This window comes from Onychostruthus taczanowskii, unplaced genomic scaffold (assembly GCF_017590055.1).
Source record: "Onychostruthus taczanowskii isolate IOZ18803 unplaced genomic scaffold, ASM1759005v1 scaffold8, whole genome shotgun sequence".
Classification (NCBI taxonomy): domain Eukaryota; kingdom Metazoa; phylum Chordata; class Aves; order Passeriformes; family Passeridae; genus Onychostruthus; species Onychostruthus taczanowskii.
In genome coordinates this window covers 11,345,326-11,370,459 of record NW_024505892.1, presented here as the reverse complement: position 1 = coordinate 11,370,459, position 25,134 = coordinate 11,345,326, and the positions used below count along the sequence as shown (strand labels likewise).

Genomic DNA, 25,134 nt, shown 5'->3' with positions numbered 1-25,134 from the left:
ACTCTTGGATTGTAGAATACTACATAAAATAATCCTATTTGTAATAGAGCTACAGTTTCTATATTTACATAATAATATCTTTCCTTTTGAAGAGTTTTATCATTAATTTACCATATAAATGTTAGCATAATTAGCCTGTTTTCCTGTGCATGATCTGCACCTTAGACAATACACTGTTCACTCAAAGTGCTTGATTGACTTCACAGAATAAAGAATGCAAAATCTGGCTGCTAAAAACAGAAAGATCTGTGTATGATGGGCATACTTCTTTAGATTGCAAGTATCATTGTTTAGCCTTTCAGATTTCCTGTAAATATAGGAAAAAATATGATGCATTTAATATTTATCATAATTTTTAGTTTATTTTAATCAACATTACTTCTATAGATGGAAAAACATGTAAACAACCAGAAGAAAATGTTTGATAATTTGAGAATACTGTAAAAAACATTATCAATTTAATCAGGAAAGAAGAAAGAAACAAAGGGAAGAAGGAAGGCAGGGACCTTTTCTGCTTCTCCACAATACTATCTGATTTCAAGTATTTAGGCGCTGAAAGTGAAAAAAGTTTCTTTTGTAAGGCAGACAGACTAGGGCAGTCCAGCTTGGGGTAGCATGGAAGAGAAAAAGGAAGGAAAACACAATTAAGGAATAAATAATATGCAAAACCAAGTTTTACTTTAAAGTGAGATAGTATAGAACTAAATAACCTTGATGTAGGTGAATTGTCTTTTAACTACTCTACCTTTTATCTAATGCTTAAAGCTCATCTCTCTGCAAAGTTGATTCCAACCAATCTGACCCACTAGAAGGGATTTCTCACTGGTAGGAACTGTCACCATGAAAATGGTACACATCAACAGGTTCCCAGTTGCCCTGGCATTTGTTTTCACAGTATCCAAAGCATGGTACATGCTAGAAGAGAGAGTAATTAAGCTACTTGAGAGTTGGTATCACAGGAATACCAAGAGTAAGAAATGCCTTCTATGATCACTGATGCTTGTAGAGGGAAGCACACGTCACTTGGGCTCTGTGATCTTACTGAGGCTTTTAAAAAATGAATGATCAGATAACCTGCACAAAATTAAAGGCAGTGGATTTAATAGGATTGATCCCCTAGTTTTAATCCCCCATATGCATAACTGGCATTGTCATGAGCTACCATGGAACAATCTAAGAGACCTTCTGGAAGAGCTTAGGGAGGGATGGTCTATTTTTCTTATGAAAATTCATGAATTGCACATTTTAAGACAATAAAAATAAAATTAAGTATATAAAATGAAGTATATTATAGCACTTTAGGAAATGCTAAGGTGTCTCCAAAATGGGGACCAAAAATCAGACCCTTTTCTCATGGGACACTCTGCATGACAATGACCGACGGTGGAGGGAGAGAGGAAAAGGATGCTTAAACTGATGTTGCTGAATTGACTCATTATGCATCTTGAACAAAGCCAGTAATAATTATTATCTTCTAAGTGCTATCTGCTTTTCCTTTAATTATTCTTTTCTTTTCAATCCTCATGTCACGTATTTCTTAAACTATTTTTTACCTATTTGAATAAGGCAGTTACCAGCTTAGCCATTACCTCTGGAAGCACCATATCCTTCTGTGATCTGACAGTGAAATTAGCTAAATTTTCATACATGACAGCTGGGATGAAAGGAAGGAAGGGAAAGCTAAATTGTAGACTTTATCTACACCACGCCTTAAGGTGCCAAACAAGACTGGAGAAGGAAAGCAAAACCTTGGAAAAAATTACATAAAAAAGAAAAAAGCACTTGGTCATTACATAGTCTAACGCAGTAAAAACAAATGTTGAATGTAAAATAAAAAGTAACACCAATTTTAAGTTATAGTGCCCCAATAAAACTGCACTTATTGGTTTTAAAATCACACTTTTTCCTAACAGCTCCACAGAAGAACAGAAAGTTATGTCTAAATTCTTTATAAGCACAGATACTCAAATTCACAGCTTAATTACTCTCAGAAAAGGTCTTTGGATTTGGAATTTGGGTTCTCTTAGCAACTACTCAGCACTGCTGAGAAGACTAATCTTCTTTCTGGTTTTAAACGAGCAAAACATTAGTAGCATGACAGTAAGGAAAAGAGTCTAAAAGGCTGTAAAACATACTTCATTTGCATCCAGTGAGGAAGCCCTCTTTTTCAGCATACCTCAGAAGGAAAAATTATGAAATATACTGAGTTAGCAGGGACCTGCAAAGATCATCAAGTCCAACTCCTGGCCCTGCACAGGACAGTCCCAACAATCACACCACGTGCCTGACAGCACTGACACACATCAATCACAGAACCACTGATGAATGAGAAAGGAGGAGAGGTTAAAAATTATATACTCCATGTTATGTCCTTCAGCTGTGTCATGGAGCTCACAGGCTGTGTTTCCCTTCTAGTGGAATCTTCTTGTCTTCACTTAGGTATAACTGTAACTGCTCACATGAGCAGGTAATTCCAGCCAAATGACTGATACCTAGCTCTTCTTAAACCTTTCCATATAGTAGCAGGAAAAATTAAGAAATTAGGAGAATGGGCACTGCATGAGGGTACCAAGCCTGCTGCCATCTCACCAGTATAATAATGCATGAACTTATATACTGAAAAGAGTGATATATATTTAAAAAGCACTATCTAACTTTATACATCTTTAAATATAAAATTATATTTTCTACTCAAGCAAATAATTTTGTCATTTTTTATTGACCTTATCTTAAAATTTAGTTTGGTGTTTCATCTACCATTTCAGGATTGTGATACCATGTGCAAAGTTTACTTTTACCCTGATCCAATTTTTCTAATTTTAGACAAGGTAACAAAACAGAAAGGATATTTTTTCCTTATGACAAATAAAAATAGACAAAAATACTGATCCAATCTTACAAAATCTGGCAAGGAGTATGACATCAAGTTTCTGTTTCCCTAGCTGATAAATCACAATTGTTTTAAGTCCTTGGCACATGATTAAAACAACAGCTGTGTTAAAGGGAAAAACTCCCACAATGTATTACTCACAACCATCTCAATATGGTCTCTCCAGAGACAAAAAGCATTTTCAGAGAGAGTTATAGGCATGTCATGGCCATCTTATTCCCACAGACTTTGAATGAAACTCTTGTATTTTTAGCTTCCCGTTTTATTTGAGCCAGAATGGGAAGGAGTAGAATTCTACTAAAGAAAACTCCCACAACTATTATAAAGAGCCTAAGAAGCTAAAAATATTGCTAATTACTCTTGTGCATTCAAAATACTACCAAATGTTATCGACAAAAAAAAAAAAAATTAATGTAATTCTTCATTTTTATTCCAGGTATAGCATGAGGTTTGGATCTTCAGTACCTGGATGATTCCTGCTATCATACATTTTTCAAGGACCTGTGTGCTGGTTTTCGAACAGTTTTCTGCACTGAAATCTGTAAAACTGAAACCTCAATACAGGCAACAGCTGGCTTCCTAAATTATTGTACTACGCTTTGACACCAGTATTTTAACCAAAAAAAAAATACTTTTTCTGCTTTTGTACCACTTTCTTCTGCAAAACACAACCTACTGATATACTTCTTCAATTAACTGATGTGTATCTGTGATCCTTGGTTTTCTCCCTCATACCCTAACATCATTCATGCTCTACAGTATGAAGAGTCACCCATTTTACAATCAGAAGGGTCAACCAAGGTATCTTAGTCTCTTGTCCTGCATATCTCTAGCCACATTTTAGAGCGGGAATAGCTATATTGTCTGCTACACTCTCTAAAAGCAAGTGGAACAGTTTAGCACTTTCCTGCAAGACAAAACTTGCATGGTCTCTTGTAGTTTTTAAACATAAAATGCTTTTGTTTCCCATGTGAATATTTTGAATTGCTGAAAGGCTCAGTCCTGAGCTAGGAGTAATGTGAGTTTTCAGATTAAATATTCACTAAACACTTGCAACATGTAATAATGTTTAATTTTTTGTTGTTGTTGCTTGATATTGAACAACAGTCATATTCCAGAGGAAGTAAAACAATATTAAAGGTGATAATACAGGTTATATTAAGAACACCTTCTAAAAGCCAGGAATTCTATCTAGGAAGTGGGAAGAGCTTTGGATTTGGCAGAAGAAAAACAAATGACCATTTATAAAATCAGATAAGAGTCAGTTCTCTACTCTCTGCAATGTGTGTTGCCCAACTCCAGAAATGTTTTCAGTATTGCCTAGATTGACACATCATACATCAGCTAGGAATATATAGTTCAGATGATTTCAGAAAATCATTCTCAGAGAAGAACTGTCAAGAGTTCACTGCTGCAATGGAAGCTGATACTGACTAAGGCTCCATAGTGTCTGTCCAGAATCCAGTTATATGTAGTGTTTTCCTCATAAATGGGCTGTGATCTGGAGTATTTATTTTATTAATTGTTAATCATTTGTAGATGACTTTTATATGTGCTAGAAGAACAGAGAAAAGCTAGACTACTCTGCTAGCCAGACTGAAATAAATGGCAGGAGAGTACAGCATAAGAATTCCAAATTACCTTGGCAAACTGGAGGTAGCCCATGGGAAAACCACAGCACAAAAGCACAAAGTACAAAGGACTGGAAGAAATCTCTGCATTAAAATAGGAGTAATCACATGCACAAAACAATGAGGAAAATAAATGTTTTCTTCTGCAGAAAAGTATGCCTGAGTTTATTCTGCATCACGCATTGATTATGAGTGAAGTGTATCATGTTTTTGTAAATAAGGCAAATATTACAGTTTGATGGATATAGACAAATACCATGTGATGGATGGATGGGTTTGTAAGATATTCATATTGCTCTATTCAGTACTTGTGAAACAACATATTGACAGAAGTCATGCTTCAAGAAAAAAAGAAAACAGTAGAAAGTGGAGAACCTCCAAAGCCGAGCAACTAGAAGATTAGAAGTCAAGAAAACAAGACCTATGAGAAAATGTTGAATAAACCTTGTTTCCTCAGGTTAGTTAAAGCAGAATAATTTTTTTCAAGTGTGATAGCAAACTTCCATGATTTAAAGGTTGTTGCAGAAAGAGAGAGAACTTTTTTTTTTTTTTTTTGTGACATGATTCTCAGGAAAATAAGTGATGACTTTACCCTGCAGGCAGGAAGATTCAAATTTCCCAGTAGCCTTCAAAGATAGGGAGAATAAAACATTGGATCAAGCTACAGGTTTTAAGAAGCAGATCAAGAAACATATATATGGAATTGGTAGAAGTTGATCCTATCACAGGTCAGAAAGAGGAACTAGAGCTCAGGATCCACTGCAGCCCTATGATTTGCTCAGGCCTTGAAAAATAAGGAAATATCCTGGATACAAACATCTTAAGCCACTATCACATTCATGCTGAACACAGCACTTCAAATTTGCTAGAAAAGTACCACATTCAAAATTGCCTTACTAGGAAAAAGAGGTATTGACTCTTGCCTTTCACTAGCTCTCAAATTTCTGAAACAAGATCACCATAAATTACACAGCTGAAATTGAAAATGCATGTTAGAGAATGCAATCAGAGCCAAAAAAATGCAATCAGAGCACGTGTTTACCTCAAGGAACACTGGAGAAGAGCTACTAAATGCACAAAAATAAATCAAAAGAAGTTTCAGAAGAACCTGGCTGACCACCAGCAGTTAGAGCAGTCTCAATAACAGCTAAACCCAGCTAGACTTTCCAAATCCACTTTTCCCAGCCTTCAAACTTCCAACAGCCATCTCCAACTGGAACCATGTGTTTTCCACCCTGAGGCCAGATGCCCATCTGCAGCTCCCTGTTGACTGGCTGTGATTAACTCTGCTAATCTCACTGAGGTTCCTGTTCTTTAGTTTGGCTGACAGCTCACAGTACCAGTGTACAAGCAGTCTTATTAGGGAGTTTCTGCTGTCTTGGCTGCAGGATCTGAGCTGTTATAAAACAGATTACAAAAATATCATCAAAACAGAAGACAAGACTGGAAAATTAAAGGGAAGATCTCAGAAACCTCCCAGATTGACACTATTGCAATTGCTGCACTTCACCATTACCTAAACACTCACTTACTAGCATGTTTTACCAGTAAAATTCTCTCAAACATGAAAATATGTATACATTACCACCCCTCTCAACATTACATACTTTCAACAAAGTACAACTCTATCACTGTCAAATAAAACCAATTGATAACACTCCAAGTCTACTGCCAAAACTCTCCTACTTGACAGTCAGAAGGCATAACCGCTAATTAAAATCCAGATTCAAGGCATACAAGCAAAATACTTCCAGCTTCAAGAATTCCTGCACTTTGGAGACCATTATATCTCTGATCAAGATATTAAGGGCAGGCCTCTGGAATTCCTCAGCTATTCATCCATTCTCAGAAGCCAATCTGCTCTGGTAATGCCTCCCATCATGAAGTAATTTTTAACTGACTATTTGTGAAATATTCCAGATATGAGCAAAAGCTGTGAACAAAAGCAGAGAGCAAGCGCTTGAAAAACATAAGAAAGGCACATGAAGGGGAAATAGAATTGGTGATTTCTAAAATACTTGAGCAAGAGGGGATCAAGGTACCCTCTAATGTAAGGATTTACACCTGATTTGTTCTGAATCCCTTGTGCTCCCTCTGGGGGTTTGCAGACACCCATACGTAGGCATTTGCTGGATGCTTGTCAGAGGTGGTATGAGTAATTTCTTCCTGTCTCATAGGGCTTGGTGGCCATCCAAAAAACAAGGGAATTAGAAAGGGGAAAGAATGTGTGAGTCACAAGGGGATTTTTAATTTGTAAATGGCATTTGTAAGGCTCATGTTGAAATACATCATCCAATTCTGACATCCAAATTTTAGAGAGGCTGTTATGGGTGTGGGGGAATGAGTAAAGGTGCAAAGATAATGGACTCAGAAGATAGAAAGATATACAGCAGGAGACTGAAACATTTTAGTTCACTTAAGATATCAAGGTGATTTGATGACTTGATGACCTAATTTTTAAGAACTTTCCACAGGAGAAAGATAGTAGTAGTTACTCAGATTGGTTCATGAAAGTGATGTAAAAGCCAAAGTAAGACACATAACTTCGAGTAATACATATTAATTTGGTAAATTTTTTGCATATGGGAGGACAAATCATTAGAATAAGTCTCCATTATGGCTCAAGAGAATGCTTGAGTCCATGGGCATCTTGAGTCTGGGCATCTTCTGAAATATTTACCTCCATCAAGTTACTGGGCTTTGAAGAGGGATAGCATATAAAGTTCATATTGAGAGAAGAGAGTTATTTATCTAATGGCCCTTCTTAAATTAATATATATTTCAGGAGAGAAGTACAGTGTGCTGTGGTGTGGCTCCTTGTTATGCTTCTGAAATCAAGTCCCTCACCCAAATACAATTCTGACGGCTACACATGCTGGGGGAAGAGTAAAGCACTCTTCTATCACTAAGTGGTATCCTTGGTGTCCTGTGACTTTTCTCACCCATGAAAGCTTGTACATTAATAACACTCTGCACTAAGGTTTCTCAAAACAAGGTCCCAAGTCATTTTTGGGACATAAACTAACAAAATAGACTGACAGAGGCAGATTCAGGACGCAGTTCAGGTTTTCAGCAAACCATCTGTTGTTTAAAAAAAACTGAAAACTTGCACATATTGAGACAATTTCTAATTCAGGCTACCTCTTAAGCTTTAACTACTTGACAACAAAGAAAAACACCTTAGCATTTAAAACTCACAAAATTCTACCAGGAGCATTCCAGACTCCCTGGATAAAACTGAACATTGTCACCTCAGGTAAGTTTCAGTGCAGATGTGAGTTTTCATAAAATTTCAGTATTTACTTACACAGGTAAATATAGATACCTCAGATATCACTGAGAATAACAGAGGTAATTCATTATCACATACAGCTTGTTCATGTCTGTCCTTACTTTCTCCTGTGGTTCTATTAAGAACAATGTAGAATGTTTGTCTAACAGTCTAACAGGAACATCAAGGTTTATTACAGCAATTCTCCTATGAAATCTCCGATGAGAAGTACAGAAATTATTATTTCTGCATCTATATATTTATTAAGAAATACAGGTTAGCAAAGAACAAAGTAGCACAGTTATCTTTGCTGAAACAACAAAAAACTTTGCTTAAAGCATTTTGGTTATTTTTGTTCACATAAAAAAGTTCTGTGAACCTCAACAGTGTTTGATCATATGATTCACAGGAATTTTTTCCCATTTATTTTAGGAATGCAGAGCATATATGCAATGCAGTATATATAATAAATCAAAAATATATACAATAATATTTAGTACACGTATTCTTCTATAAATATACCTGCATGTAAGTAGCATTCATTCCTAGCTATCTGATCACAGTGTATTTAAAATTATTATCATCTGCAAGGTAAATGCATGTTTTTGCATCCATTCTCAATTAAAAATTACTTTCATTTTCATAAATTGCACACAGGTTCAATGAGAACATGTAACCGCGGAAATAGAGATCTCTTCCAAATCCAGTAGAAAATTCAAAAATTACCTTCGTTCATCAAGACTAGGTTAAAAGTTCAGAAGACTTTTCTTACCCTCTGTGATCAAATGATCACAATTCTCTCATAAGTACTCATATTCTTGAATTATTTTCTTTATACTTGTGGACGTCATACTTTTACCCTAACTTAATAACAAAAGAGGTGGATCAACTGGAGAAAGTACAGAGGAGCTTAACAAATGGGATCAGAATTCTAGAAAGCACATTCTACTGAAAGAAATTGGTTTGTTTAGTCTAAAAAAGAGAAGACAGAAAAGATATGATAACAGTCTTCAACTATGTAAAAGGTTGTTGTAATAAGCGTTCTTCATGCCCACAGGGGATAGGGCAAGAAGCAAGGAGCTTAAATTAGAGCCAACATGACTTATAGATCATGAAAGACAGTTCAAGATTTAAAAGCTTATCTACTTAAAAATTACGTTAAATATATATACGTAGCAAGACGCAAATTTACTAACTAGTCTTTAGTGTAGCACAAATAGAAAACAGATCCAGTGTGGTGGACCACAACATTTGTCCATGTGGAGACCAGGGCAAAACCACCAAGTGCTGGCAGCAGAAGCTCAGCGAAAAGGATTCGCTTCTTCTTCCACAATGGCCAAACACTGAAGATCTTTGCTGCACAATTACTCGATAACTCTTACTTTTGCTTAAGGCTATTTCAGTTTCCCCTTTGTTGTGATTTAGTTCAGTTCAAGCACAAGAACATAATTTCAAAATTCTAAGAATAATTCTGACTTGGTCAGAGGAACTGAAAAGGAAAAATAACAAATACACAATAAGGGAGCTGTTCTCCTGACATCACAAGTTAAAATAAATGACTCTGATGTGAAGAAAAAAGCATTTCACCCTTTCTCCCTTCAGTGTTGCTTATTACTGACCTCTGGCTCTAACCACTTGCTCTTTTAAAAATAATTTCATTGTGTCTGGACAAATAGAAATGTGAGTAACTATTAACGAATCATTGTCATTCAAATAATCCCATCAATGTCTACCTCTCCATCATTCTTTCACTTTTTTCCTTCAAGGGGAGAAGATTCTGAGCTGAGTGATGGAAGTCGTATTTAACTCACCTCAGTGCTAGTCATGCAACAAAACAGGCAATAATCACACCTTGTGATATGATGTAAAACTGTTCCACCCTATGTTTACTTTAGTAAAACAGGCAACAGAAAATTTATGCCTGTGTATCACCTGGACATTTAAAAAGCTGCAGAAATCTAAATAAAGCACAGCACTTTACTAGTTTTCTGTTTAAAAGGAAGAAATCTGTTTTATTTTCTTCCCTAAATCTTAGATACTGAACAGTACCTGTAGTTTCTATAGAATTGTAATTACTTCTTACTTAAAGAGATGTTGAACAAAGCAAAAAAAAAAAAAAACATCTGTTCCACAAAGTGACAGGCATTTAAGGAAAGAATTATCTCTGTCACAGTAGTTAACAGTGTTTTTGTTAGATGCCCTTTACTCCACTAGCCTTTTTAACCACAAGAAAACTGTGAACAAAACCATTTTGTGTTCTGTGTGTACAGTTCAAAGCCCTGCTTTGTTGACAGACACAAATAATATTTCATCAAGGAAATATTGTTTTTCAATACCGGCTCTCAGAAGACATCTAGCATCTTTAAGGAACTGAGATTTGAACTGAACCATCTGGCTAATGGAGCACTAAATTAATATTAATAAATCAATCAGCAGGAATTAATCATCTGACATGGAATTCTCAAAATGCCTTGGATAAGAGGAAATATATGCATAGGCTGAAAGAGTGATCATCTTGAGCCAATATGGATTTTTAAATTAAATTTCTCACTACCACCATGGTCAGATATACCTAAAGCAAGGATGATATAGAAAAGCTTTGCTTTTCCTCATTAATATTGGACTAAGTAACAACATATTTTAACCCTGCTCAAAGCGTTCACCAAGTACAGAGCTAAAACTGTGTGGGAGAGCACAACTGCTAATGAAAACCCAATAAACATCATTGTCCTAGACTCAGGCTGGAATCTCAAGTACCTTCACCTTCCTCAAGAGTAAAGAGTAAAGGTGACTCACTCAAACAGGTTCTTACCTTGAATACTCCTTTTGAAAAAGGCTTTGCAGCCCTCGCAAGACCAGACCCCGTAGTGGTACCCTGAGGCGTAGTCGTTGCAGACGGCACAGTACCGCGTCTCCTTGGTGGCCTCCATGGCCAGGCTCCCCTTCTCGGTGGTGCTGGACATCCTCTCCCGGATGCTGTGGCGCCTGTTGTCGGAGCTCGGTCTGTTGGCAGCAGAAAAACAAGCAGAGTTCTTTCAGGGAGGTCAAGCTTCATCCTCTGCTTCAGGTTGTAAAAAATAATTCCTTTTTGTTTGAAAATAACTGGTAGATGAAAATAAAAAAAATTTGTCTACTGCCCTCTCTCCTAGTTGGAAAGTTGCATAACTAGTAAGATACAGGGCAATTTCTTATAAATCTGCCTGAAGTTATTGGGCATTTTACCTTGAAAAATAAAAAAAATTTGATAAATTAATGAAATATTTGTTAAATTAACCTAATTTTCAGCAACACAAAGAAATACCAAAAAAACCAGCAGTATTTTGTGTACCTGCTCCCATCCAAAGGTTTCAGCATAACTGTAATATCAGAAGCTACGTTGAGAATCTGAATCAACAATCACTTATGATTGCACCTGAATTAGTTTAATTATTAACTTAAATTATTATATTATATAAACCTAAATTATTAACCAAGCTGTTTTCAAGTATTATTGCACAATTAGAGATGCAAGCTTTCCTTAACTTGTCAAGACATAATACTGCATTAAAAAGTGCCTTTTCTCATTACAATAATACTTTCATAAAAATTAAGATGTTTCATGGCAAAAAGAAAAAAAATATCTCATTAAAAATTGTTGCCAAAGAACTTTTGTTCCAGTGACACAAACATTACTGGACATGTACCACACATGCGCATGACCAGCAAGTGCAAGATGCTGTGCAGGTGAAAACCAAACAGATCTATCTGTAAGTGGCAATGAATTCACATCCACTGAACCTGGTAAGAGGTTATTATGGGTAGATGCTGCAGGTGTGGTACACAAAGCTGGGAGGATGTGAAATTGCCAAGGGAGCCACCAGTGAACTCTGGGACTGCCCCTGGAAGGCAAACGGTTCTTTGCAAAACATGCTCTCCAGAAAGAGGCTGTGCTAAAAATTGTCCAGGAGACAAATACCATTGGGTGTGACAGCACCAGACAAGCTAAAGCATGAAGAATCTTACTGTTTATAATAATTATCCACTTACATGCATGCTTTAATTGCTGGTCAGTAAATAGGTGGCTTTTATCTTCCCAGAGTGGTTTTATCTCCCCAACATTTTCTCAAATAAACATATCCTGGTTTTGAGCCTAGGAGACTCTTTCAGATTTCTTCCTGCATACCTAATTCGCCTTATTCCCTTCTTGGGAGCAGCAGAACTTGCTATGCTTTGATGAACCGATGAATCTGGCACCAAGCACACCTTCCTGCTCCAAACCTGTACTCCCCAGCAGCTTTCTTATTTCTTTTGGTATGCTGTAATGTCTCATGTAGCCTAAGTTCCCTGGCATCTCCTGCTGCAGTACCTCTCAACTGCTTTCTACCAGCCAAAGGCACCTGGACACCCTCACATGTGCTCTCAGCCATCCCCTCAAGACTTTATATATATAATTTCTGTCCCCAAATATGATATTAATTCAAACATTTCCAATGAAAATATACCAGTTTAGAGGAACATGAAGCTCTACCAAGTCAGCAGAAACTGCTACTGGCATCATTCAGGAAAACTGTATTTTTTAAACCAAATTTTCCTTGTCAAGACATATACATCAGCTAATTTTGAACATTTACTTAAATAACCTTTTCCTTTTGCTTGGAACTTGTTCAGAAGTGAAGAATTGTAAAGGGTGAAGGGCTGACATGACACATCTCTGGTTTTTAGTGAGATAGGAAAATTGGAGAATGTCACAATTGACAACATGATTCTATGAAATTAGGCAGGGGGGAAAGTCCTTGAATATTTTAGATGCTAACATGTAAAAATTAAAAATTTCAAATGTGCCAAAATTAATACAGTATCATTAATCAATCATTATTGATACAACACATACATTGTACATATAACTACCTTTTCCCTTTTCCAGCCCAACAAACCTAGTTAATGTTTTTTATTCTTCTCAAGGTCTTGAACCTTCCTTTGAATTTGCTTTATCCCAGTGCCTCATTTAATTGACTTCCTTTTTTTCTCTACTAAGTACTGATCAAAGCTGTTGTTTCTTATCTTCTCCACCCCATTCTCTTATGTCTGCAGCTTTATCACCTCTGTCAGTATATGTTTAAATACACCATGTTGTGGCTTCTTTAAAATACATACTCTTAGGTACACACAACCACAAGAATGTTTTAAATATTTAAAGTAATCCAGCAAGCAATCTAATAACTGTCAATATAATTTTAACATCCAGAGACTAATCCATTAGTTATGCATGGCGACTTGATAGACATTCAAAATTTTTGACCAATTTTTAAAAAACTGATACAAATATGCATGTTATAGAAGATAAGGTTCCCAGAATTATTTTCATATCAATAAGAAGTACCAAAAAATCAAAACTTTGCACTTTAAAAAACAGTATGAGAAAAAGAATTTGATGTTTCAAAACAATTATATATTTTTGCAGGTGTGTAGCAGTTTTCCAACATTATATGCTTACTAAAGCAATCCTAGTTTCCCAGTTGGACATAAAAGAAAACCTTTTCATAGGTAAAACCAAAATGAAGAAATACTAAAAAGTATCAGTCATCACCAATCTATCAGTCCAGATAAATTAAATTTTCGTCTTTTCAGAATATTCGTCCTTTTTCAGATGAAGCCTAGGTTCACAAACACATTTTTATTGAAGTTGTACTTAAGAAAGATAAAAAACTTACTCAAAAATTACCTGAAACAAACAAACAAAAAAAAGCTTTTTCTAATATAGTACAAATAAAAATTTCATAGAATACATGCTCTCCAAACAAAATAAGATGCAAGAAAACACTGATAGGGAAGATGCAGGAAAGACAGATATCTTTTCATGCTTGTGTGGAGTCTGTCCCATAGGTCCTGTCCATCCTCCATCACAGGAGGCCCCTGTTCCAGAGGAAGGCTGCAGGCAGAAGCAGTGAGGGAGCTGGTTCCCTGCTCATTCCCAGAGCTGTGGTCCCAGGGATCACAGGGAAGCAGAGCTGCTGCTCACTCCTGCCTGCAGTGCTGATGTGTGCCAAACCTCGCTGCACACCAACTTGCAACGTGGAGAGAGCATCATGAATCTGTCAACACAGGCTTTCAAAAAGCAAAGGAATCTAAAGATGACCTTGCTGCTTCCCACCCTCAGAATCAGCTCCACTCCTGCAGTGCTTGAGAAAGGTTTTGCAAACTGGCCCTGCAGAGTCATCACATTCAGGCTTTGGTGAACCACAGTTCACCAAAAACTAAAGCAAAGGAAGCAAACTGAAATACCCCTAGCCCCATATACCCCAAAAATAACATTCTTTCCATTGATATACAGTAGAAATAAAAGCTAGTAATAAATTAAGTCAATACTTATTAGAGGAGGTGAAGAGAAAAACTTTTTGTGAAAAGAGGATCCCAATAATAGAGATTGCTAAATCAAAATAACATATCAGATTTCATCCAGAAACCAGCTGCTAATTAGTGTACATCACAGACCACTGATGCTGTGTCCTGACAAAAAAAAAAAAAAAAAAAAAAAAAAAAAAAAAAAATCAACAAAAAACAACAACAAAAAAACATAACAGCACACTCTTCATCAAGTTTTCAGTTAGGTTTCAAGGACTGGTCTTCTGGAGAACATAATACAACAACTTAACCCAGCTTAATGACTTTGCCAAGACCATCATTCCCAAAATATAATAGCAGAATCTTTTCTGCAATTCCCTTTGTAACCTATGCAAACAACAACAAAAAAACTAAAGGATCAAAAGATCTTGCCAACTATGTTTACCAAAAAAACCCCACAAATCACAAAGAAAGAAATCCCCAGATAAAGCCCTCTCTCCAAGGCCTGCACAAAACCAGAACAGATTAGAAATAGAAAAAAACCCCAGAATTTACAGCACATTTCCAAATGTAATAACACAGCAGACATAAAATGGAAAGTGTTTGGAGCCCACAGAGCAGAACAAACTTGTCTCCCACACTCCCTTTCCTGTTTCACACTTCAATGAGTGTGCAAGGAAACAACACACCTCTGCTTTACACATTCATTCATCATCTGCAGCTCTGAATCAGAAAGAGATTATTAACTTTATATTGACTGCAAAGGGAAAAGGAAGTGTGCATGAGACAATACAGTTTTATAATGTAAACCCAGGTTTTTTACATCAAGAGAATCTGACTGGCAGGCAGAATGAATTTAGGATAGTCCCAATTATGTGAGGTGAAGCCCAATTTATTCACAACCCCAGCCTTATCTGAAATAAAGAGGTTTTGTAGTAGGAGGGCTTAAGGGGGAAATTATATAAATAGTTTAAAAAGACACCTTGAGAAATTCTAATTTTCTGGATTTATTTTGAAACACAAAACTTTAATCTGTAGGTGCTGAGTCTTTCTTACCAGAATGGATGAAATTTCCCAGGGTAAGGTGCCTCAAAACTAATGATCATTTCAAAAGTACAAATGCTTTTGCACACATTGGACTTATAATGACACCAGTCTGCCATTCCGTATTAAGTTAATCTGCTGTTATAATGTGAACTTCTGTATGGGACAAAATACTTATGAAATACTATTTGAACATATCTAAGTGCTTGAAAACACTTAGAAGACATCTCAAGGAGAGGTACTGCAATAGGATTGAGCAAGTATATAAATAAAGAGAAAATTGCCAAATATATTAAGGATCTCAAAACTGTACTCTCAAAAAGTAACCACAATGAATCTGAAAAAAAATAAAATCATATGCCATGCAAATGAAAGTATTGGCTTAAAAAAATCTAAAAATGTCTAGGGCTGTAATTAAGCTAAGTACGACCTCATGACAATGAGAGAATGCCTTACATGAAGTTATAACTCAAATGGACAGAATCACAGGATATTTTAGGCCAGATGGAACTGCAGGACATGACCACATGCCAAGCCAGTGTAGGCACAAGAGAGGCTACAGCCATGAAGGTGGGCTCCAGCCATGGGAGCAGAAAATGGCATCACTCCTTGGCTGATACTCCACTGGTGATGAAGATTAGCAAGGGCTCACCCTGAGACCTCATTGTCAATGACTCCTGATCCATGGCTCTGAGCACATGAAACACACACTACTAAACTCTTTTCCTCCCAAAACAGGATGGTTTTGTTTATGACACCATAGGAGAACTCTTGCATAGCTCCTGACCCACGCCCTAAGAGAAGGCCACTTAGAGAGAATCCTGCCTCTCTAGAGTGTGAAGCTTTTCAGCAGTGAGAGTCATCATGCTGGTCTTTTCACCATGCCCTGGCCTTGTTTAGGTAATTAAAATATATGCAGGGCTTATTTGCTCCACTATCCTTATTTTATTCCCTGATGATCAGCAATGTCCCTGGTGTAGCATCAAAACCAAGAGCAATAAGCGTTTCCCTTGGACAACAATGATGTCCCTTCCAGCTTAGTGCCTCACTAAACTTGACATTCAAGTTCACCAACAGTTTCTCTGTTAAGCATAGCTGTGAAAGTTTGGCACTCCTGGGGAAAAAGAAGGTGTAGGATGAGGAAGAGCTGCCTTTAATTCGTACCTCTAAATGGAATGCATGGCTAGCTTCTTCTCTTGCCTTTCCCATAGCCCTGACAGCTACCTGTGCCTTCACAGTCTTTCTGTCAAGGGAAATATAAACTGTAACCAGGAAGACCACCAGAGCAATGCTGCACAGCAGCTCCTTTGACACCCAGACAAGACAGGAGCCACCCTGACATCTAGAGAAGACAGACCATCCTGACAGAGAAATGCTCCTCTGGTAACTTGTCTGCATTAATTTCATGGCTCTTGCTCGTATTTTGTCGTCTCCTTTGGGTAAGTGCATGGACACCTCAACAGGACTACTTGCTTAGAAAACCCCAAGTTGAGGTAATGAATGGATGAGGTGAAGAAATATTGACATAAAAGAATGAGAAGAGATAATATGAAAAACTACTTTAAAAATAACAGAAAATACATATGAAAGCCAAATAAGAATAATGGCAAGGAAACCAACTGAAAATTGACTGGCCTCATTGCAGAAAAAAAGAAAAAAATATACCGACAAAAGACAAATGTAAGAAAAATAAACAAAAATAAAGTTATATGAAAGTTGAATAATAAAATGATCTTTAAATGCTGACAGTATTTCACAGTGTATCAAGAAATGCATTTAACAGTGAGAAGACATTGAAATGCTTTCTTTAGAACTAAAATAAAATAAAATTTGATTTAGCAACTTCAAAATTTATTTCAATTCTAATTTCAAAATTTATGTAAAATATCTTAGTATTGACCAAGCAACAGTAGTGCCGGGGACAAGCTCTGGCAACATGAAAACAAAAGCTTATCTTCTTAGGTCATCAAAACTTCTTATTTGATGTGAAATTAAACATTTCCTTTGGAATTAGTTCTATCATCTTCCTTCATTCTTAACTCTGGTTAATTTTAAAATGAGGGATTGAAATGCTACATTTTGATATGCCAAAACTAAACCACTCCATGTGTGCATCAAAATGTCCTCCAGAACTATCTAGTAAAGTCAGTATAAATTTGCACATTCTTACAGTCTCTTAAAGCTCCATTTTTTGACAAATTAAATTTTATTCTCAGATCTGTCACCAATATTTGCAGACTGCAAATATTAAAGTCTAGCGAGATGTGCTTAATGCACTGTCAATGAGTGGTCCACAAAATCTCCAGCCTCATTTCATGGAGGTTCTACTGATGAGAGGATAAAGGAGCCCAGACTACTTGTTCATGTGTCAAATACCAGAATTTGGATGTTTTCAGTACTTCCCTTCCCATACTTTCAGTCCTTGGATTCATTTTCCATGGCTTATCCATGTCAGCTAATAATTTTGCAACAGATTCCCTTGACAACATAGAAGTTTGCCCAGCTTTCTGAAAAATGTGGAAGTTTTTCTCGGGAAGAGCAAAGGAGTGAGGGATGGGTTCTAAATAAGAAAGACCTCTATCTATTCATCAGTCATATGGGTCCAAAATTTAAATCCATACCAAAAAATCTTTCAAATAAATACTGAGAAATTGTCTCTTTTTTCATTCTGATTCTCAGTGCTGTCAGAACCTAAACTACAGCTCACTTACAGGGTCATTTTCATTATTCTTAAGTAAAGAATGGTGGTGTAGCTGTACTTTATGGAATAGCCCAAAAATGAAATAATTTTGAAGCAATAGCAAATGTCTGGGGTTTTTTTCCTTATGCAGAGGAGTTTAATAATTTCTTTCTGTACGTAAGGTGAATGCAGAAACACCCACACATATTCTTTATATGAGTACACCTTAAAAAAAGATTAAGATTTTAAACACAGAGTGGTTGAACTGCATCTTGCAAATGCTACTCAAACCTTCATTTATTTGTCCTGTGTATATGTATGTCATCTTTAATTACGTGACCATACTTTTCAAAGGGCAACAGGCTCATCAGTGCACCAGATAAAAAAGAATGTATTAAATGAGCAGCTACTCTGTCTGTGAGGCTTTTTTTCCATGACTGCTCAGTGTCTGGTGCCTTACTATCAGCACGTTGTCCAAATTCAGAATTAATTTCCTCCCAGTATTTCCATGCCACTATAGCAATTTAGCAGCTGGCAGGTCCTAATGAATGTATTTTTCCAATACTCTTCTGAGTCAAAAGGATAAAAAATGAGACTGAGAGAGATTAAGGTCAAAAGTATATACTGAGTTATGGGCAACCTGAGTTTTTAAGTACTCACCATTAAATAGGTTTTGAATGCTCAGAGTGCTACTTTTCTTGTCTGGAATTGCAAGAGCAAATGTTCAACACTTACATGAATCAGACAGTAGGATTTCCATTTTGCACAAAGAAAATAACAATACAACACCAGAATGCTTGTGAAGAGTTTGATTTAAATGATTTCTGAACTTAACAGAAGCATTTGTGGCAGAATTAGACAGAAATTTTGTTCTTCAGGCCAGAAAATCAGCTGCTTCCACATAATAATTTTTGACTCTTTCCTTTTTTAGTTACCAGCCTTTGGGATAAATGAGTAGAGAATTTACAGTGACATATTCCACTATAGAAGAATGACAAATTCCACAGATGATCCTTTTCATATATTGGAACAGCAGCCCACTTATAATTACCTTATAAACAGGGCAAAAATTATAATAATAATCACAAAGGGACCAAATAAGATTTACACAGGTCACCTTATCTTGGGCTTAATAAAATTACACGTTTGTAAATAATAGCTTTTTGGCATGTAGCTTCTGACCTTCTAAAGAGGAGATCTAGCAAAACAAAAATGTTACCTTTCTGCCTCACAGAGTCTCAGGCAGCAGAGCAGGGCCATATTGGTGGACCCCTCACTTGTGTTAATGCAGCATGGGATGACAGATCACTCATTCAGCAGCAGAGGAAGGATATCAGTGAGCCACTAGCTGCTGCATGTAGTGACATTACAAGTCCTTTCTTCTACTCTGGTTTAGGGGAAGTAAAAGCTCTTAGACAAACACAGGCTGCTGCCACTGCTGCCAGCGGGAACCTCTGCTCTGTCCTCCCGCAGATGTTCTTTGTCTACTGCTCTCATTTGGCCCATCCAGCCCCACTTGTCCCATTCCTACACCCGCGTTCACCTTTGGGCTTTCCCTTCCAGCCTCATCTCCCTGTCTGGAAAGGACAAACTTCCCTCCTCTGGTGCCTGGCCTGACTCTTCTTGGCTGCTTCCCTCATGCCCAGACTCCCTGCAGGCATTTCATCCAAAGCTCTTCTCTCTCTCTCTCACTATTAATTTTCCTCATGTCCTGGGCAAGATGGCTTCACTCTTCTGCCTCCCTCTGTACCCCAGCAACCCAGTCTACCATGATTATTTAGCTTCAGTGATATTTATATATAATCCTTTTTTTTCCTGTGACCTGACCCAGCAGTTGCACAAGCACATACTGAGATTTGTTACTAAAGATTTGAGGCACCTTAGTATTGCCATCACTTGACAACATATAACTCATTAATCATAAAAGGACAACTGTGCATTTTATACCAAGGCTGAATTCAAGTTTTTACAATCCTGCAATGAGCAGCTCTTTATAAGTGCTGTCAACTATCAACGAGACAAAATATGAAGTTTTTCAAGTCAGTCCTGCTAGAATTAAAAAATACATATTAAAAAAATTCACAAATATTTCTTTGTGATACCTGTAAAGCTATGAAATGTCATTTATGTATAGAGCCTCGCCTTGTATGATTTGTAATTCTGTCTTTTCTCCTCTGGAATGGGACTGTTTCTATTAGAAGACAAGCCCTCAGAGTAATCATTCCCCATAACCTGAGGTTTTGTGTGCAAGGACATTTTGCCCATGGGATAAAATGAAAGCCAGAAATGCATCTTAGAAGAACCAATTAAGAGATGCCATGCAAGACACAAGATGTGATAAATGCCGTATTATTTAATGCCAGGATTTAACTTCTGAAATAAGAGAAAACATTATTCTCCTATTAATGTTTTGAAGACTACTTAAATCACCACAGAAATCTAGCTTCTGAAAAAAAAAAAAAAAATAGTTCAGACAAGAAAATTTCTCTCCTTCAATTTCAAGGAAAAAATATTTACAGTGGGATTTCCATTCTGCAGAAATATTGATTTTTTAAAGATTTGACAGAAATATATTCAAACACCAAAACTTTTCTTTCATGCAACGCACATCTACAAAGAAAGAAATCAGCACAAAGAATAAAAGACACATCCACAGTTACTATTCTTCCTTGTTAACCAGGAGGAGAAATTGCTGAGATCTCTACCAGCACCCAAACTGCCCTGCAGTCCTGATGTGACACAAGTAACATTAACAAGCCCACAGAAATTTTATAGTCTGCACTCATTATATAATAGCATCTATTAAAGCACAGGCAGAGCATCACTTAAAAGACTGTCTATCTAGACCTGCCCCACAGGAACTTGTTTTAACTTGCCCTTACAGTATTTCCAATTATTAAGCCTCTCTCTGTGAACTGTTTGCTGCTTCACTACCTCATGGCCCGCCCAAGTCCTCTGCTGGAAATAAAGCTAATTTTCCCTCAGCTATTTCCAGTTAGCCTGAAGAACAATTCAGATGCTTTTCTCTTGGTACACATTTTCACTTCCCTTCCCTGCTACACCACCCACTCTGCCTCCATCCTATTTTTCCTAATTCTCCTGCTCTCATAAGGAATTTGCTTGCCTAAGTGAGCATAAAAATCTAAAAAATACCTTGCCAGTCTCTCTTACAACAGCATATTGCCCTGTCCATGTGTTTTTCTGTGCACAGAATAAAATCTGCCTTTTCTGCAAAAGATTACTCTGTTGACTTGTATTACACTTATGACCTTCTCTTTCATTTAGACTATTTCTTATTCTGATGTCCTTTTCTCCACTTAGTAATTCTACGATTGTTGTACTTGTTCATTACTTTTCTCCTCCCAAAGGGCAAATACTGCAGTGATCCATAAAATTTGAAAAATATTTAATGTTTCAGATTCCTTTGTAGTAAGCAGCACTAGAAAATTATTCTCTTACATACTTACATTTCAAGTGACCCATTTAGAGACCTCTGCTACCTATAACAACTGGCAGATAACTTTCAGTTATTTAAAAATTAATGGTAGTGTCTGATCTGTGGAGTAAAATCTCTGCAAATTATTGGTTTTGTGTATCTTTTCAAACCCTGCTCATTGGATGATCCCTCTACTCTTTAAAAAACAACACCAGTGGAAAAAAAATTAATCCAATTCCCTAGGATATAAAATAATGACTGGCCAAATTACTTAGGGTTTTTCTGCCCATTTCTACCTCCTGCCAAGAGCAGCTTTGCCTGGGCACGATCTGTCCCTGACAACATCCCTCAGTCCCAGACTGCGCTGCGTGAAGAGTCATATAATCTGAGGAACCTCATCCCGCTGCCTTAAAGCATGCCAAATTTGATGAAAAAGCTGCTGACACAGTGTCCCAGGGCGCTGCATAAGACATGATTTTCTGGCAGCAATACCAAGTTGCTGTGTGGCTCTGTGGCTCTGGAGACAGGAGCAACAGAGCCCTGAGTGTGGCAATCAGCTGTGCCCACAAATGTGCCAAAGTGGAGTGCTCAGCAGGCAAACACTCTGGAAGTGTGCACTTAGGATATCTCACTTGAGTGTAAACAATCTGAAGAATAAAAGGTTTGAAAAGCTGAAAGCACTAACAAAGCAAAAGACCAGCTTCAGCTAACAGTCTCATGTACATCCTGCATGCTTTCAGAAATTCCCTGATATCCTTGTCTCTATTAAGTTAATTCTATCCTCTAAGACTCTGCTAGAAATTGCGCCCATGCATTTCTTATAAGAGTCTCAGAATTATAATATGGCTTTTGTGAATAGGCTGAAGTTTATCCTTTCATAACATTATCTGGAAGAAGTATTTTCTCCACGTTTCACACTAGTAAGCCTTTTCCACAATTATCCAGACACCAGGCCACTTTTTTTTCCTTTTTTAATGCTCAGATAAACTAGCACAATCCAACCACCTGAAAGGAAAAGGTTAAGTGCACTCAATAGATTGGAAAAAGGCATTTCAGGAAGTGCTGTCAGATTCTTACACTTACCTACAAACTGTTTCAAAGGTAAGTGCCAGCAAAAACACAGGAATCGGTCATAAATCTTTCTTTACTGTGCCTTTATAGGACTTCTAAGTGCTCATGTGATCCTTTTATTTTTGGGCAAGACCTCTTTCAAAATATTTAAGATGCACACAATGTTTAACCAATTATCCAAAGGTTCATTACATTCCTTGGAAAATCTTTCAACGACCAACATTAAACAAGACATTTTTAAGAAAAAAGCTTGAAATATTTAAGTTTTCTCATTTACAACATGCTCAAAAAAATTGTTTATGAGGAAAGCTGATTACAAAATACAACATTATAATTTAGATACCATTGTTTCAAAAATTCCAACCAAAACCAATCTAATATTTCAAATTACATTTCGTTAGAATGAAATCTTAAATGTTACTTTAAGGGGCATACTGCATTTCAAAATGAACTTTTGAAACAAAACACTAGTACAGCCACATGTGGTCACAACAAAGAAATCTGAGGGCTCTAGGCCACAGGAAAATAAACCTTGGTGAAATAAAAGACTACTTAAAGTAGTGCTTTGAAGTTCATCAAAGTGCATGCAGACCTTTTGAACCAGCTAGAGAAGAGACAAAAAACATTTTCTCAAACAGATTACCACCAGGCCATCTCCAAGAAACTATGTGCCAGCTGCTTGCAAGAATACAGGAAAAAAAAAAAAAAAAAGACTAGTCAGGGGCGCCAAACTCAAAAAGACCATGGGCAGCAGAGAAAGAAGGTGGCACTTCAGAAAATCTGACAGCTGCTTGTAAAAATGCTTGAGTACTTACCCCAGCAAAAAAGGTTTATCTGAAGTTCCTTATTTTTGTCCCAAAACAGTAATCCCTAGGAACAGGGCCTCTGCAGTCCCTTGGATTAACACTGCACACTTCAGGGCCCAGAGAGAGAAAATAACAGCTCCTGAACATACAGACCTATTTGTGCTTAGGCCAATTTCATCACACCAAACTAATAAATACACAAATTTAAGGTAAAATTTTTGGGAAGATTATTTTGGGAGTTATTGAAAAAGCCCTGAAGGACAACGCAGTCATTGGTCACAGATAGCATGACTTCATGAGAGGAAAGTCCTGCTTTTCAAACTTAATCTCCTTTTATGACCAGGTAACACACCTAGCTGATCAAGGGAAGACAGTTGATATAATCTTTTGATTTTAGTAAAGCTTTAGATACTGTTCCTTCGGGACACAGTGTCCAGCTCATGGCTGGATAAACTCATCATGAGATGGGTGAGCAACTGGCTCATGGGTTGGACACAAAGGGTTGTAGTGTGTGGGGTGACATCAGGCTGGTGACCTGTCACTAGTGGGGTAACACAGGGCTCCTGTAGAGACACCTAAACAAATCAGAGGGCTGTGCAATCACCTTAGGCTTAGGAAGTTCAACAAGAGAAAGTGCTGGATTCTGCACCTGTTTGGGGCAACCCTGGATGTACAGACAGACTAGGGAATGAGGGGCTGGAAAGCAGAGCCACAAAAAGGGACCTGGGGGTCCTGGTCAGTGGCAAGTTGAACAGGAGTCAGCAGTGCCCTGGCAGCCAGGAGAGCCAACCCTGTCCTGGGGGGCATCAGGCACAACATGGGCAACGGAGGGGATTGTCCTGCTCTGCTCTGAGCTGGGGCGGGCTCACCTCCAGTGCTGGAGGCAATTCTGGGTGCCACAAGACAAGAAGGATATAAAACTATTAGCATCCGAAGCAGGGTGACCAAGATGGTGAAGGGCTTTGAGGGGAAGCCATATGAGGAGCAGCTGAGGTCACTTGGTCCATTCAGCCTGGAGAAGAGGAGACTGAGGGGAGACCTCACTGCAGTTACAGCTTCCTGGTGAGGGGAAGAGAAGGGGCAGACACTGATCTCTTCTCTGTGGTAACCAGTGAGAGGACCCGAGGCAATGGCCTGAAGTGGTTTCAGGGGAGGGTTAGTTTAGATTTTAGGAACACACTCTTGACCTAGAGGATGGCTGAGCACTGGAACAGGCTCCCCAGGGAAGTGGTCACAGCACCAGCCTGACAGAGTTCAAGAAGTACTTGGACAATGCTCTCGGGCTCATGGTGTGACCCTTGGGGGTGGTGCTGTGCAGGGCCTTGAGTTCGATGATCCTTGGCCCCTTCCAACCCAGGATACTTTATTATTCTATGATTCTGCTGGTACATGTACAAGGAATATTCTTCTCAGCCATTTAAATGACTTGAAAGTCATATGCTTGAAAGTGTAACAAGGGTAACTGATGGGAAAAAAGCCCATGGCCAATCAAAGGACAGGTGAAAAAACTCTGACAGAAGGCAAACAAACAGCCAGTCTGAAAGCACATCACACTGTCCAGTCGCTGCATACGAGGACTGCATTTCACCGGCAGGGATGAGCTGCAACAATGGTCACAGTACTCAAGGGCAATCAGGCTAACAGAATGCCCGCGCTTTGTAGCTCATTACATATATATATATGCATGTATATATATATACCCACACATACGCACAAATACACACTTCTCTTCCTCTGTTAATAAAAATTACTAACAAATTATGTCAAGTTTCAGCCTTGGACAGCCTGGACCCTAGTAGAGGAAATGCAGACCTTACAGAAGCACACTTTGGTTTGTCCTTTCAGTCAAAGTGGAGGCAAGATGGATGCACAGAAATAAGATGCCTCACAAAGTCATAGTAGTTTGTGAGGAAACATTGATCCAGCTGAGGTATTTGACTTATACTTGTCCTCTGGAAATTGCTGAATTCAACTTTGCATGCCA

At 37.6% G+C, this 25,134-nt stretch overlaps 1 protein-coding gene across 1 annotated transcript in view; it reads right to left on the bottom strand.

Annotated features, from left to right (window-relative positions):
- ESR1 (estrogen receptor 1) overlaps positions 1-25,134 on the bottom strand; it is a 156,448-nt gene that overhangs the window by 60,905 nt on the left and 70,409 nt on the right. Inside the window, 1 exon segment of the mRNA XM_041423733.1 lies at positions 10,605-10,795. Within this exon segment, the coding sequence (XP_041279667.1) occupies positions 10,605-10,795 (191 nt within the window).